The sequence below is a fragment of the Balaenoptera physalus genome (assembly GCF_965194825.1).
Source record: "Balaenoptera physalus genome assembly, chromosome: 21".
In the NCBI taxonomy this organism is placed as follows: Eukaryota; Metazoa; Chordata; class Mammalia; order Artiodactyla; family Balaenopteridae; genus Balaenoptera; species Balaenoptera physalus.
In genome coordinates this window covers 20,491,165-20,506,432 of record NC_138902.1, presented here as the reverse complement: position 1 = coordinate 20,506,432, position 15,268 = coordinate 20,491,165, and the positions used below count along the sequence as shown (strand labels likewise).

The 15,268-nt window shown below is 34.4% G+C and overlaps 1 protein-coding gene across 9 annotated transcripts in view; it reads left to right on the top strand.

The window, feature by feature from the left end:
• Window positions 1-15,061, top strand: part of WRN (WRN RecQ like helicase) — a 124,091-nt gene extending 109,030 nt beyond the window's left edge. For 6 of the 9 annotated variants that reach the window (XM_082444595.1, XM_082444592.1, XM_082444590.1 and 3 more), the window contains 5 exons: window positions 372-503; window positions 2,900-3,062; window positions 6,968-7,182; window positions 10,483-10,614; window positions 13,206-15,061. In XM_082444595.1, the coding sequence (XP_082300721.1) occupies window positions 372-503; window positions 2,900-3,062; window positions 6,968-7,182; window positions 10,483-10,614; window positions 13,206-13,325 (762 nt within the window). In that variant the 3' untranslated portion in view covers window positions 13,326-15,061. Of the gene's footprint in view, window positions 1-371; window positions 504-2,899; window positions 3,063-6,967; window positions 7,183-10,482; window positions 10,615-13,205 lie in introns of those variants that run through there. The other 3 variants (XM_082444594.1, XM_082444593.1, XM_082444596.1) reach the window with 2 other exon arrangements.
• Window positions 15,062-15,268: the final 207 nt, after the last annotated feature.

Below are 15,268 nucleotides of genomic sequence, written 5' to 3'. Positions count from 1 at the left end.
ATTTACTATTCACTTCCAGGGGATTAGGGGACTAATTTAGAGGCAGAGTGGTCCACATTATAGTTCATTTTTAGTCCCTCTTATTGGCTTAAAGGGAAGACTAGGAATTTCTAGTTTTACAACCATGTTTGTAATTGCAAATATTTTATTCAAAACTTATTCCCTCTAGCCTTATTTTACCTTTTAAAATCAATATGTAAAAAATAAAAAAAACTTTTTGAGCTCCTCATAAAAAGGGAATTTGGGGCTGTTCCTTAGAGGTTTTACTTGTGTTATTTTTTTCCCTAATAGCTAATGATCATGTTGATATTCTATTAATCATTATATTGATATTATTTTTGATCATTTGTGCTACATTTAAAATTTTGTAGACAGACCTATTTTCAAGTACAAAACCACAAGAAGAACAGAAGAAAAGTCTGGTGGTGAAATATAAAGCAAGCTCACTTTCACAGTCTGCAGCCATCACATATTCTTTATTCCAAGAAAAGAAAATGTGTTTGGTAAGTGTTACTTTCAAGTTAGAGGGAATTTTTAAATTTATCTAAATGTGTTTTATCAGCTTTTCAATATCAAAGTTGAGACTTGGGATAAATTTCTTCTAATTCTACAATATTTTATGTTGTTTCATTTTATAATTAATTTTAGAACAGAATGTCATTTGCTTTTTCTGCTAAGCCCTTTTCTGTTAATTAAGTAAAAACAGCAGGTATAGTTTGACCATGATTATCTTATAGAGGTTGTATCAGCGGTACTGATAAACACATTTATAGCTTAGGGATATTGGAGCAGCCATATTTTAAGACTCCATTTTTTTAATGGGATTAATAGTTAAAAAACTATTACTATATGTACTGATAAGAGATAATCTCCAAGATACATTGTTAAGTAAAAAAAGGAAGATGCATAGCACTGTGGAAAACATACATAAATATGTATGTATATATATTTGCATGCTTATATATTCACATAGCCTTGGGTATGTATACAAAAGTGCATAGAATATCTCTGAAGGATGTCGAAGAAGCTAGAAATAAGTTAAAAAAAAATAACAAACTTGCTTTTCACTCTATCTTCTCTAGTGTAATGTTCTATTTTTTTTTAACCATGTCTGCTTGATGCTCTTTAAAAAAAATCTGATTACTGTGAAAAATGGCCATACTTAATGTTTCTTCATTGTTTTGGCATAAGTCCTTAAGGCTGTTGAGATTTTTTAAATATACAAAATGAAGAGGATATCTTAGTGGAATAAGGACAGAATGAGGCTTCCAGCTAAGTTTCACTAATTTGCATTCCTGTCCTCTCTGATGTTAAATTGGTTTAGATTAGGCTGTATGGTCCAGGGCCTGCTTTTCCTGTTCTCTGTGTCTCCATCCACTAGGCTATGTTACACACTTTCTATTCTGGTTAATATCCAATATAAATAAGAATAAACAGTCCATAGCTTATCTTAGTCACTTAATATATGTTCTAGTTACATAGCCAAACTCCTTAATTAAAAGTAAAAAAGCCATTACACAAAGAACCAAATAATTCCATTGAACTATTTTTGAAACATATTACATGATAAATAGGAATTTTAAGTTCAGTCTCTTATTTAAACAGTAACTTACATGTACATGTTAAACATGCTTGTATATACACAATTTGACCGAATATGTATGGTCTAACTGTATAAAGAAAATATGGAATAGCTTCCACATTTTTAAAATAAATTGTATCCTCATACTTAGCCAGGATATGAAGTTTCACGTATTATATTACATATTCATGGATAAAAATGTGAAGAGTGGTATATCTTCATTTGTGTCTTTTGCTATTATTTGGTTGTATATTATTGTGAAATATTGTGGTGTAATTATCTGTACTTCCCAGGAGTCTGAGGGGGTCTTGCCAGTTAACTGCAAAATTAAACATGCCTAAGGACTAATTAATCAGAAGGAATAATACAATTAGTTTTTGGTAATACGATGCCTGGTATCAAATAACCCTGATATCGTGCACACATGATACACATCTTCTAGTAGAAAAAGTGTAGACATTTAGTGAAAGTAACTTAAAACCTTCCTTTGAAGGATGAAAATATTGCTTTAAATGCTCTATTTTGTGAAAATATCAACATTCATACAAATACAGTCCAAATTCAGACTTTCAAGGTGTGCTAAAAAAGAGTGTCATAATTTAGAGCTGAGTGACTAAACTTTCTGAATGTTTAAAAGAATGTTTTATCTAACAGACATCTTAAATGGATTTGGAGCTACATTTGTTTAAAAGCTACATAAATATGTAACAGTGTCCTTAATTTAGCACAATTCATGTTAAATTCAGTGCTAGGCAAATGATGACAGCCACTTGTAAATTGTTATTATTATTTTATGAATAGAGCCAATTTAAAGCACTTTTTAAACTCTTCTTGAGAACCTTTTCTAGAGTACATTTGGAGCCTTATGTTATTGCTAAGCATTTTACGATTCGTCTTCCTGGAAATTCATGTAACTGAAGTACCGTGTGTTATTTCAAGTATATACAGTATTGGGTTACAGTTTACTGTATTTTTAAAAGGTTGTGGCGGCTATTAGACTTACGTAGAATGACTACTCTCTGTCACTAATAGGTTTTTAAGGTGAATAATTACAGAGGGATGAGGATTGATTTCTTAGCTAAACCTGGGTGATTTTGCTTTATTCAATGTAATAAGTATAAAAAGTAGCACCTGTGGAGTTCTAGCATGTGAGTCATTTTAAAGAATTAGTTAAAATGAGAAATTTAAATGAAGGTTTAGTCCACTGTTTATTCTCAGTGAACATTTACTACCTGAAGGTTTTGGACCTTGTATTTCTATACAGTACAGTGGAAACTTCAAAAAAACTCACTGGTTGTTTTGCTGCTATTTCTCTAGAAGAGTGTAGCTGAGAACAGGATTCTGCCTCTCTCAGCAGTTGGCATGCACTTGTCCCAAGCAGTGCAAGCTGGCTACCCACTCGATATGGAGCGAGCAGGTCTGACTCCAGAGATTCAGAAGATTATTGCTGATGTTATCCGAAACCCTCCCATCAACTCAGGTGATAACCATGACCCTCGTCTGCAGCCTTAATGACTTGAGTCATTGAACCCAGATGAAGTAAACAAGCAATCCACTAATATTTTTCACTCTGATCGCATTAACCCTTTATGCTACTATGAAAACTTTACTTTTGTAATGCTTTTTATTGTTTTAGAAAAACAATCTTTCTTCCCATTATCACTCAGAGAAAAGTCTGAGTCTGAGAAATTCTTGCTTTTTTTTTCAGTTTCAGATTACAACTTCCACCCCCATCCCCCAAACAGTGCTCTTTCATCCTTTTCTAATTTGTACTTCATCACTTGAAAAAAACACACATTCATTCCCCATAGCTCACGGACTCTTAGCTTTTCTCTAAATCTTTCTGATTCCCTGTCACTGGTTTTACCTAAGTAGCCTTTCTCATCAATGCAGGCAATAGTGTCAGGCACTGTGGTGTTGAAGGGATGGACTGAGTTCTCTTGGGCCCCTTGTAGAAGGGTTTCCTCCTGTCACTTTGCTACAGAACCTCAACTGTGCTCATGGAGATCGAGCCCCTTTGTTTACCTTGCAGAAAATTTAAAAATATGCCTATTTTAAAATTATGATCCCTTTTTTACAGAAGTAAAGATGAGGTGGATTTGAAGGATTTTCACACCCTAAATGTACAGATGTAAACTAGGTGTGTTATAATTCAATAAATCTGATAAATTTTTTTGGACTGTTAGGACAGAGCAGTGGACATACAAAAAGCCTTATCTCCAAAGCTGCAGTGCAAATAGTTAAACTTTTTATTACCTCAAATTCTTTCCCACTCAGGAACAAGTATACAGTTCTTCCCCCAAATTTAGAAATAAGGGAAAACAGATCACAATTAATACTATACTTAACTGATCAGAACAAAGGTATTTAAGTCACCGTCAAAGGCAGCATTAGTTCTAGGCTTGAGCAAGGCTTGACTGAAGGACACCTCCATCTCTCCTTCCATTGCGCAACCTTGGAGGCAAGGAGAGAGACAGAGGCAAGTTTGGGCAGTGGTCCTCTAAGTTAGTTCCAGGAAACCGAAGTTTCTCTTTTTACTATACCATGTTAAAGTTGTACTGCCAACTATTTAAAGGAAAGAAATATGCAATTTCTAATCCTGGTCAATGAGACTTCCGAGTGTTTTCAGGGCCTGTTGATAGCTTATGTCAAGATCTTATTTGAGGGAGATACCTTAACAACTAACTCTGCTTCTGTGTCACAGCTTTCTGGCTATGATTTGATTTCCCATGTAGGTCTGTCTATAGGGAAAATATGCTCTAGTCTTGCTAATCTGAGTACTTATCTATATGATAGTTGTGAATTCATAATTGGAAATTAATGAATTGGCATTTTGTGAGCTTGGTTAATGTGGCTCTATTAAGGTTAAAGTAGGTTTGTAAATCTGAAAACGTGAGGGCCAAATCCTGTACTGGGATAAAATATCCAAGGTCACTTAGCTGTGAGTCATCTTGTGAGGAAGCTAGCCAGCTCTCCTGGTCACTCTCCAGTCTTTCTAACTTCAGCAGCCATTTTACTAGAAATTAAGGAAGAGGAAGGACCACAGTAATTAATTGCAGGGTTAGAATTGGGATTGTATAAAATCTCTCTTTCTCCAATGCAGAATGAAATAGTATTTTAGAGGAAGTCAGAGACTCAGATGCCCTCTTGATTTTAATACCCTAGAATTATTTTTTCCTTTATGTATGTATTATCTCTCAGGATTTAGAGAAAGATATATCTTTTTTTTTTTTTTTTTTGTAGTTACTTTTATTTATTTATTTTTGGCTGTGTTGGGTCTTCGTTTCTGCGCGAGGGCTTTCTCCAGTTGCGGCGAGTGGGGGCCACTCTTCATCGCGGTGCGCGGGCCTCTCACTATCGTGGCCTCTCTTGTTGTGGAGCACAGGCTCCAGACGCGCAGGCTCAGTAGTTGTGGCTCGCGGGCCCAGTTGCTCCGCGGCACGTGGGATCTTCCCAGACCAGGGCTTGAACCCGTGTCCCCTGCATTGGCAGGCAGATTCTCAACCACTGCGCCACCAGGGAAGCCCGATATATCTTTTTTATTTATTTATTTATTTATTTTATTTTTGGCTGTGTTGGGTCTTCGTTTCTGTGCGAGGGCTTTCTCTAGTTGTGGCAAGCGGGGGCCACTCTTCATCGCGGTGCACGGGCCTCTCACTGTCGCGGCCTCTCTTGTTGCGGAGCACAGGCTCCAGACGCGCAGGCTCAGTAGTTGTGGCTCATGGGTCCAGATGCTCCGCGGTATGTGGGCTCTTCCCAGACCAGGGCTCGAGCCCGTGTCCCCTGCATTGGCAGGCAGATTCTCAACCACTGCGCCACCAGGGAAGCCCCAGAGAAAGATATATCTTTGACGAGCTGTTTGGTAGTATGCAGTATTCTCTGAAAGAGTTTGTGCACTTTTTTTCCCTTTTTCCTATTGTCTTTACTATTATACACTGAGTATAGCAAATAAATTTTCATTCAGTTAAATATTAAATTGAAATTCCAAAGAACAATGGAATTTAAATTATACTTATTAAACACTTACTTCATCTTTCTGTCAATACACTGTATATAGGTTGTACAAATAATATGAAAAAATATTGTAATTTTCTTCCAAAGCCAAAATTGAGAAAGAGAAGTATCATGAGCTCTAAACTTTATTTCTTTTTATTGTATGGTTATAGTCTGTAATATATCATTTATTGATGTGAAATTTTATTTTTGAATTCTTATTTTTCCTTAATAAAATACTATTTGTTCTCTTACTGGAGGAAGCATTGTTGAGTTATAAATTATAATAAGAAATGAAGATATCCATGCCACACTAATGATTCAGATATGGTATTTCATCTTTTACTTAACTGTAGCCATATCACATAATTTGGTGTTTTAATGAACAAGTTTGTTGGCATTTAAATTTTGCACAATCTTGAATTGAGAATTTTCTATAGTTTATTATGGCATAATCTTAATCTTAAAAATAGAGTATTTGTGAATTGAGAAATTATATCTATTATTTTCATGCTATCTTATTTGCTAAGTAGGTTTTGTCCTTGTAACAATATTTTAAGGAATTCTGTACCTTTTTATTCTTTTAGTTTTTTCCATGTTTACATGACTTTAAGCTTCTTCTTTTATGGAGTTGAGATTCTAACTATGCTTAATAATAAATGAAGCAGAGTATTTAATGAGGTACCTGGCAAGTATTTTTAATAATTTTGTTCTTTCATTCTTTATGTGCATGTAACTAGAAAATTAAGGGTGGCTTCCAAGGGACCTGCCACAAAAGTAGGGGTAATATGATCTCTTTTAAGCACTGAAGGAGTGCTGGCGGTACTCATTATTTCACTCTCCAATAGATATTTTCAGCACTTACTTGTGTGGAAAGTTAGGGCAAATAAGATCTGAAAATAAAATCTATCTTTCCCAGAAAACTTATTTAAATAATAGGCATTTTAAATAGTTGATGTGTTTTGTTATGCTTCGATAGCCATTGAAAGAATCCTTTTTATTAGCATCTTATTTACAAGTATGATTAGCTTCTATTTTAAGGATAAATTATTTTCAAAAAATTAACTTATAATTGATATTTGGAATTTCTTTGGATGGTGGTTTTGATTCTCAGGGCAGCCCTCAAAAGACGGTTTGGAACAAAAGTTAAGCAGAGTTGATAGCCTGACCTGACTATGGGTCTTGGAGGCAGGGGTGCAGGTGGTGCAGGAGTGAGGGGACATGTTTTACTCTATTTCTGTTCTGTAAGGGGATAGGCATTTGAAAGAGGGACATTTTCTTTGGCCACCTTCCTCCTTCCTTTCTACAAAACATGTCACTATTTCCAGCTCATAGGTTTTCTGCAGTGTTCTGTGTAATTTATTTTTAAATCTTTTTTTTCATCCTTTACAGATATAAATAAAATTAAACTAATTAGAATGTATGTTCCTGAAAACATTGACACGTACCTTATCTACATGGCAATTGAGATCCTGGAAAAAGATTGTGACAACAGGATGCTATGCCAGTCTTCATGTGATTCCAACAAAAAGAGATGTTTCCCCAACTCTGAAGAGAGCTGTTCAAATTCTAAGAGAAGCAAGGAAGAAGTGGGCACTAATACCAAGGTGTTAATTATATGTAGAATTTTCATATAGTGTCAGATTGTTCAATTTGCATATCTTAATACCAGAATGCTGTATTTTTTGAACTGTTATAAATTCTGATAGAAGGTTACTTTTTAGAAAATCTTGGTGCTGTACTTCCGTTGCTTTTCATAAATCCGATCTGAGAAAAGAGATTTTTTAAACACCAAGAAAAGAGGAATATAGTCCATCTATTTAGCTTATTGAATGGGAATGTCAGCTTAAATTTTACCTCTACCTTATATTGACTATATAGTCTGGAAATTCTTTCTTTCATAGATATATTTAATATTGGCTGTAAGCATATGGTAGTTTATGTGGTTAATGAAAATAAAACCAAATTCTATGATATATACCTCCCCAGATATTGGAATTTGTCTATCATTCTGTTACTCCTCAGTCTCTGCTCCTGTTATATTGAATCTCTCAGGTACAAGGATAATTGTTGCTCATGGTCCTGGCCATATCCCAGTGCACTTTTGCATGATCAGAGAAAGACCGTGAGTTTAGTATTATTTTTACATGGTATATTTTATTAAAATCAAATGCTTTGAATATTATTGCTCTCTGTGTATTATATGAGATAAATAAATAGTAATCAGAGAATAACTATTCTTTGACATTGTGACTCTACTAAATGATTGCAAAGACTTGAAATTTGACCCTTAATATCTTCCAGGTCTAAAGTTCCATGATAAAAGTTTGTGAAAACTATAATTAACTCAAAAATTACTTTAGTTCCTAGATGATAAATTCAGCATGGTGGTAGGTGGTTGCTACTAGTTATATTAGAGAATTAGGGACTTTATTTCAGTTCTAAGTAATCTTTATAGGATTTCCAACAGTTAAACTCCTTTTCTCAATAGCTTAAAAAGTAAGAGGAACTGATCTTTTAAAATTCTGTCCTTCAGTTAGATTTGTATATAGTTATGTACTAGATAACCTAATGAAATTTGATTAACTGGAATTCTTTACGTTATTTTGGCAATTGAATTAGCTATAAGAAGGGCATTACTAACACACCACTGTAAAGCAATTATACTCCAATAAAGATGTTAAATTTAAAAAAAAGGGCATTAAAGGAGATATACGTTGGGCAGGTGGTAGTGAAATTTGGCTGCTATTCCCAGCCTTTTATTTCTGAAATCTATATCAGGTGCCTAAGACCTTATTTTTTTCCCAGCTGTATCTGTCAGTAGGAAAAGGTGTAACTTGTTATTTTTCCTGAATATTGAAGCACATTTATAGTGAAATACTGTTTTAACCACACATTAATATTATTGCTTTTCTCCTATCGAAATAACATCATATTCTGAAAAAAGAGTGGCGGTATTTTGGGGGGGTGGGTATTTAAGTGGGTGGAAATTAAGCCTACTGGATTCAGCCTTTTCTTTTTCCCCATTTAGAGGAACAAGAATATTGGGGCTAGGAAGTAGATTGAGGGGTGAGTGAGCCAGCCAAAGTGTTTTTCTTTTGTCTGCCTTCCAGTATAGAAGGCTACTCTGAACACTGTAGAGTCTGTTGGAGGCCTGGTTTCGGGATCCTTCATATGTTAACATTCATCTTCTCTACTGACCTTGGGTTGTATACCTTAGTCTATTTCATCTTATGATTATGAGGTTTCTAATAAAAAATAATGTCACAACAGATTCTTCTTATTAGTTGATGCATTGTTAGGTTTACATCTGTTGTGACTGCGGTTAAGATAGAAGCTCAATCATGCCTACGTTTACTGGAGGAAGATTATGTCTTGATAATGGTAGTTCTGATTCAATATATGAAGGTACACAGTGGATTCTTTAAATATGTAGTTTTTTTTTTTTATTTCTGGAAAGTTTTCTTAAATTGTAGATTTTAAATTTTTGTTTATTTCAGGAAGTTTTTAAAAATTTTACTTTTTAGTATTTTTGTCCCATTGCTTTGTAGTTCTCCTTAACAGACTTCTGCTCTCTATGTGTTGGACCTTCTTTACTGAGCTACAATATCTGTCACTTCTCATGAATTCTTTTTGGCTTTTCATTTCTCTTTAAACTTTTCTTCTTTTTCACCTTCTATTTCTGTTTGGACACAATCTGTTGTATTTATTGCTATGTTCCTTATAGTTCAATATTCACTTCTATAATTTTTTCTTTTATTTCTAATTCTTTCCAGAGCTTTTCCCCTCACTTTTGAATTTTTCTGATTTTAATTTATGATGTTTGTTTTGAATTATTTTCTTAACGTTTTTCAGCTCATTTTAGGTTACAGTTTTCTATATCTTAGCAAGTCGGTGTCAGATTTTACTTTCATAAGTTCCTGTTGCTCCTTTTTGTGTGAAATTAGTTTCCCTGCACTTTCAAAAGACGGCATGCTTCAGGATAGTTTGTCCAAGTTCCCAGAGCTCTCCTGTTGTTTTTGTGTAGCATTCAAAATAGGGAAACTTGGTTTATGACATACCCCGTTCTGCCGCTTTTACCTGGGCTTTCTCTTCCCTTTGCCTCTATTATACCCGTCCTGCTTGATTTTGATATAACCCCAGCAGTTCTCAGTGTCGGGCCTTCACCTGGAAGTTCATAGGTGCCAGCTGCTCTAGTCACTTAAGACACTGCTGTGGACCCCTTTCCGTCGCCTGCTGTTGGGTTGGGCAAAGGCCCTCCCACTTTTCAGATGCTGTTCTCAAATAAACCTTTCCAGTGTATACCTGTGGGCTGTTTGGTTCTCTTGTTCTCAGGCACCTCACTGCCTGCCCCTGCTTTCTCCCACACAGATGCTGTACCATGCAGGTCTTAGGGCTGTTGGTGGTTTTTCCTCACATGCTTGTAGTTTCGGTTTCCTGAGGATACCTTTAATACACTTAGTTTCTTTGTAAATGTAGATGGTGAATTTTTGGTTTTGCTCCCTAATTCTATCTGTTTTAATGCTGGGATTCAGAGAGATTAAAAAACTATGCTGCTGCTGCCACCATCTTCCCAGAGCCCTCTCCTAATATGTCACTTTTTTCCATCTTATTTTTCTTGACTGCCTGAGAGAGAGGGTGGGGGGGGGGAGAGAGAGAGAGAAAGGTCTCATGCCCTGCCACTGAGTTTCATTATAAATTAAAACATACAACATTTTTATACACTATTTTAAGATACTCAGGAAAAATGCTGGGGGGGTAATATTATTATAATCATTATTGTTAAAATTCAGTACCTCAGAATAATATGAATTTTCTTAAGCTTTGCTTTTTTAAGCATAGTGTGTTTTTTTCCTAAGGAAATAGTGCATGTAGTAACTATTTTGTATTCCACAAAAATTTTAAAGGTTGATGGAAAACGTTCTTGTGATTTTTCACTGAAAGATGAGAGTCACAGAAATTCACTAAAACTAACTTCCTGGAATCAGCCATTCAGCGATCCCAAAATAGAAGATTTCTTTGTAGATTCTCATTCACAGGTAAAATTGATTTAATGAAATAGTTTTCATGACAAATATATTATGCTTGATAACTAATATACCTAGATTTATCTTAGTTTTTAGATGAAGTTAAATGCAAATATAATGTATGTATTTGCTTACATATATATGGGTACATATAATCAGCAAATGAGTTAATGTTTTATATTCTCAACTTAATGATAGTGGCTTATTAATAGAACTTGGAGTACCAAAAAGACGTAAATACTTACTTAAATTTTATTATGATTGCTGGGAATTTTAGCCTTCTACTAATGAAGGAAATAGTCACTGAAAAGCGTTGTTTCTGTTATTAGACCTCATAACTAAAGTCCTCCAGATACTTATTGTTGAGACTCAAAAGATACACTGAGTGTAAGCAAGCGTTTTACCCCTTTCTCAATAAAATAAGCTCATTTTTATAATGATAGGATAAATGCTGAAGATCATATTCTATCAATATAAAAATGTTATAGGAGAAAAGACTTGAAATGATATTAGCTACCAATTAATACCAAGAATAAATCAGGATGTGTTTTGATATTTTGTAACTCTCCAAATAATCCAGTGATACAGTATTATATACTGTTATTCTCTTTTTCTATGTGAAGAAATCAAGGCTTTAATAACATTCATAAGATCATACATGTAGTAAGTGACTCAATTCGAACTCAAACCTAGTTCTGTTTTTTTTTTTAAGTTGCTTAGGCTTATTTTTTTATGTTTATTTTTAATTGGAGTATAGTTGCTTCACAATGTTGTGTTAGTTTCTGCTGTACAGTGAAGTCAGTCAGCTATATGTATACATATATCCCCTCCCTCTTGGACCTCCCTCCCACCCCTCCTCCCCCATTCCACCCATCTAGGTCATCACAGAGCCTGTCTGGTTTTAAAGTCCCTGCTTATTCCGTAGTATTCGGCTACGGCTACAACAGGACTTCGGGGTTTTTCCTTGGCTCTGTTATTGTTCAGATCTTGTACTCTGTTTTACTTTTTGGCTTTGTTATAATTTTAACTGGTTTCCTTCCTCCAATTGCCCTTAAACTCTAATTGCAAGCAATGATAGTTGTCTGTGGCTGCAAGGGATTTTGATAATAAAATTCTGGGGGGGAAGAGTATTTCTGGGCCAATTTTATCTCAACCCAAATGCCCTTTATCCGTGCCACTTTATATCCCTAATACTTATTATTTCTAAGTCAAACATTATAGTATAATACAGTGTGTATAAATCCAATCTGTTCTCCTGGTCTTCTCTTCCCTGTGAGGAAATAGGTGCCTGGGAGAAAAGTTGCTGTCTTGGCTGTTTTTTTTCTTTAGCTTTTGCTAAAGTGTGAATAGCCCTTTCTTCGGCACTGGATTTATTTAAGTTGGAATAGCTAACAGCTTTTACCTTTTAAAAATATAAGGTCACACAGTTTTTTTGTCAAGGATTTTTTACTTTTTTTCCCACCTTTAAATATTTTGAACCCATTGTTAAACACAGAAAACATAATAAAACATAACAAGCAGTTGACGAACAATTCATAGATGTAGTCTTCATTCTTGAAATGGAATAAATTATACTTGTATACCTTAGGCTAACAGACACATTGTAACTTAGATGAGACCACCTTACCTTAAAGCCCTCAAATAGTTCCAATAAATAAATTAACTCTCCCAGATTCCAAAGTATAGTCATGTCAGAATGATTTCTCCATCATGTTGGTTTGAGGAGCTAGAGTTCAAGCTGAGATTACACAAATTAATACCATTTTGAGCTTATAGAACTTACCTATTAAAATTTTTAATAGGTATTAAATTACCTATTAAAATTTGTTTAACGTACAGATAATATAGTACACAACCACTGCCTTTGGGTTTAATTTTGTTTTCAGGGACCTTTAACTAGGGTTCTGAAGCTTCATTTGGTGCACAGTTCTCCTAAAATTAGGCAGAATATCGTGCATGTGCACGTTTGTCTTTTTTTCTCATTAGTGGACCTCTAGTTTTTAGCAGATTCTCAAAAGTCTATGAAACAGAACCCTTTTTTTTTTTTTTTTCATTTATTCAGCAAATGTTTTTTCAGTACCTGTTATGTCTCAGCAACTCTGCAAGGTCCTGATGATGCTTGAACCACTCTCCTAGTCTGTCTACCATTGTAGATGTACAAGTTGTATGCTTTTTTAAATGCCTCATATAACTGTGTGTGTGTGTGTACACATGCTTAGGCAGATGCCTTCCTTGGAACGTTAAATTCACCATTTTGGCCAAGCTAAAGCAAATACACCATGGGACATAGATCTGAAATAATATACAGTTCTTTCCTTTCCAAATGAGAGTCTACACTTGAGTGTCTAAAAATAGGTAACAGGATGGCAGGTAATTGCCTAAAAAAATGATATAGTTGATTTTGTCTCTCTCTCATGTGTTTATTTTTGGATCCAGAAATAAATTCTGTAGATCTCATTATTTTGTTTTATTTGGAAAGGGAAGGCTTGTGGGTGTATATTCAATAACCTGTGTTACTTTGCAACTGAGACACATTTTCAGCAGTACAAATATATATATATATATATTTTTTTTTTTTTTTTCTCTCTCTTTCTTTCCTATAGACTTCATCTGAAACCTCAAAGAGAAAATTACCTGGGTGGTTTGCCAAAGGAAATGAGACCTTACCTGATGCCAGCAAGAAATCAACGGCCAAAACTAAAAAGAAGGGTCTTTTTAGTTAAACTGGCAACTGCCAGAGGAATTATGTGTGTCTTGCTGTATTATAAGAGGGAAGCTGTATTTCATTTCTGAAGAGTGGGGAGTAATATTTTTGTTTAAAAATTATTCTAATCTGAAAGTAAAACTCACCAATGTATTGAACAGCTGGTGTCTTAAAACAGCCTCGTGCAATTCACATAAAGTTGAGTCTTCTGAGAGCCTGAGTGAGTACCTCATAGAACAGAATCTTAGTTTCCTATGAGATTGCTTTAAGAAATCATGTTACTGCCCTGTTTTCTAATCTCTTTACTTACTTCAGCAGTATGTTTAGAATATGTAATGTGTGGTGATTTAATACAGATAACAGATTATCAGTTGTAAGTGATTATGTGTGTGATATGAAATATTCCTATATTACCAAAATTCTGTCTTACAAATGAAGAACGCATAGTTATTTTACAAATTGTTTTTTCTATTGTTAGAAGAAACTCTTATACACATTTTAAAATGATATTAGTGGACCAGACCAGTGAAAATGAAACATTTTGGGTTCTGTGTAAATAGAGGAAAGAATATAACAAAGGAGACCAATTGCAGTAGACAACTATGCACTTTGTATGTTATATACGATTTCTATTATTTTTCAAATAATAATAAAAAGTCCTTAGTACTGAATATTATAAAGATATGTATTTTAAACTTTCATATACTGAATTACCTTGAGCACCTTTAATTTTTGATGATGTCAGAATTTGATTCTAATATCTCTTTATGTAGCACATGTAACTGAAATATACAAAACACATACTGACACTGAATTGGGTAAATCATAGTTGATATAACTTTAAGCAGTTCACCATATGGCATTTAATTGACATTTTTGTAAATAAAAATAACTGTCATTAATAAAGAAGAAATATATGTTTGCTGTAGAAGAATTAGAAAATCCAGAAAAGTGAAAAAAAAAATCACATAAGTTCCACTGGTAGGTAATCAGTTAACCCCTTTCATGTATCCTGCCAAGCCTTTTATTTATTGATTGATTGATTTTGGCCGCACCGTGTGGCATGCAGGATCTTAGTTCCCTGACCAGGGATCAAACCCATGCCCCCTGCAGTGGAAGCACGGAGTCTTAACCACTGGACCATCAGGGAAGTCCCCTGCCAAGCCTTTTTATATTCACTTCTTTTCTTAGTTTGTTACATGAATAATACATGAATGAATATTCTTTGTAAAGCGTTCAAGCTATACTTAAAACATAAAAGTCCCCCATATTCCCGTTTCCCCACATCCCATTACCAGCCCCTTTCCAGAAGGTAACTCCTATTGAATATGTGACGTATCATTCTCTAGTCATTTCTTCTGCATTTACGTGCCTCTGCATGTGTAGCTACACATACATTCTTGTTTTTTTTAATTTTTATTTTTATATTGAAGTATAGTTGATTTAAAGTACTATAATCATTTCTGGTGTACAACATAGTGATTCAATATTTTTGTAGATTATACTCCATTTAAAGTTATTATAACATATTGGCTATATTCATTGTGCTGTACAATATGTTCTTATAGCTTATTTATTTTATACACAGTAGTTTGTACCTTTTAATTCCCTACCCCTGTATCTCCCCTCCCCATTATCTTCTTCCCTCTGGTAACCACTAGCTTCTTCTGAATATGTGTGAGTCTGTTTCTGTTTTTTATATTCATTCTTTTTCATTGTTGTTTTTTCTACATATAAGTGATAACATACAATGTTTGTCTTTCTCTGTGTGTCTTATTTCACTGAGCATAATACCCTCCAGGTCCATCCATATTGTTGCAAATGGCAGAATTTCATTCTTTTTTATGGCTGAGTAATATTCCACTGTTACTCTGCAGATGACATGATATTTATATATAGAAAATGCCAAAGCCTCCACCAAAAAACTGTTGAAACTGATAAATGAATTCAGTAAAGTTGCTG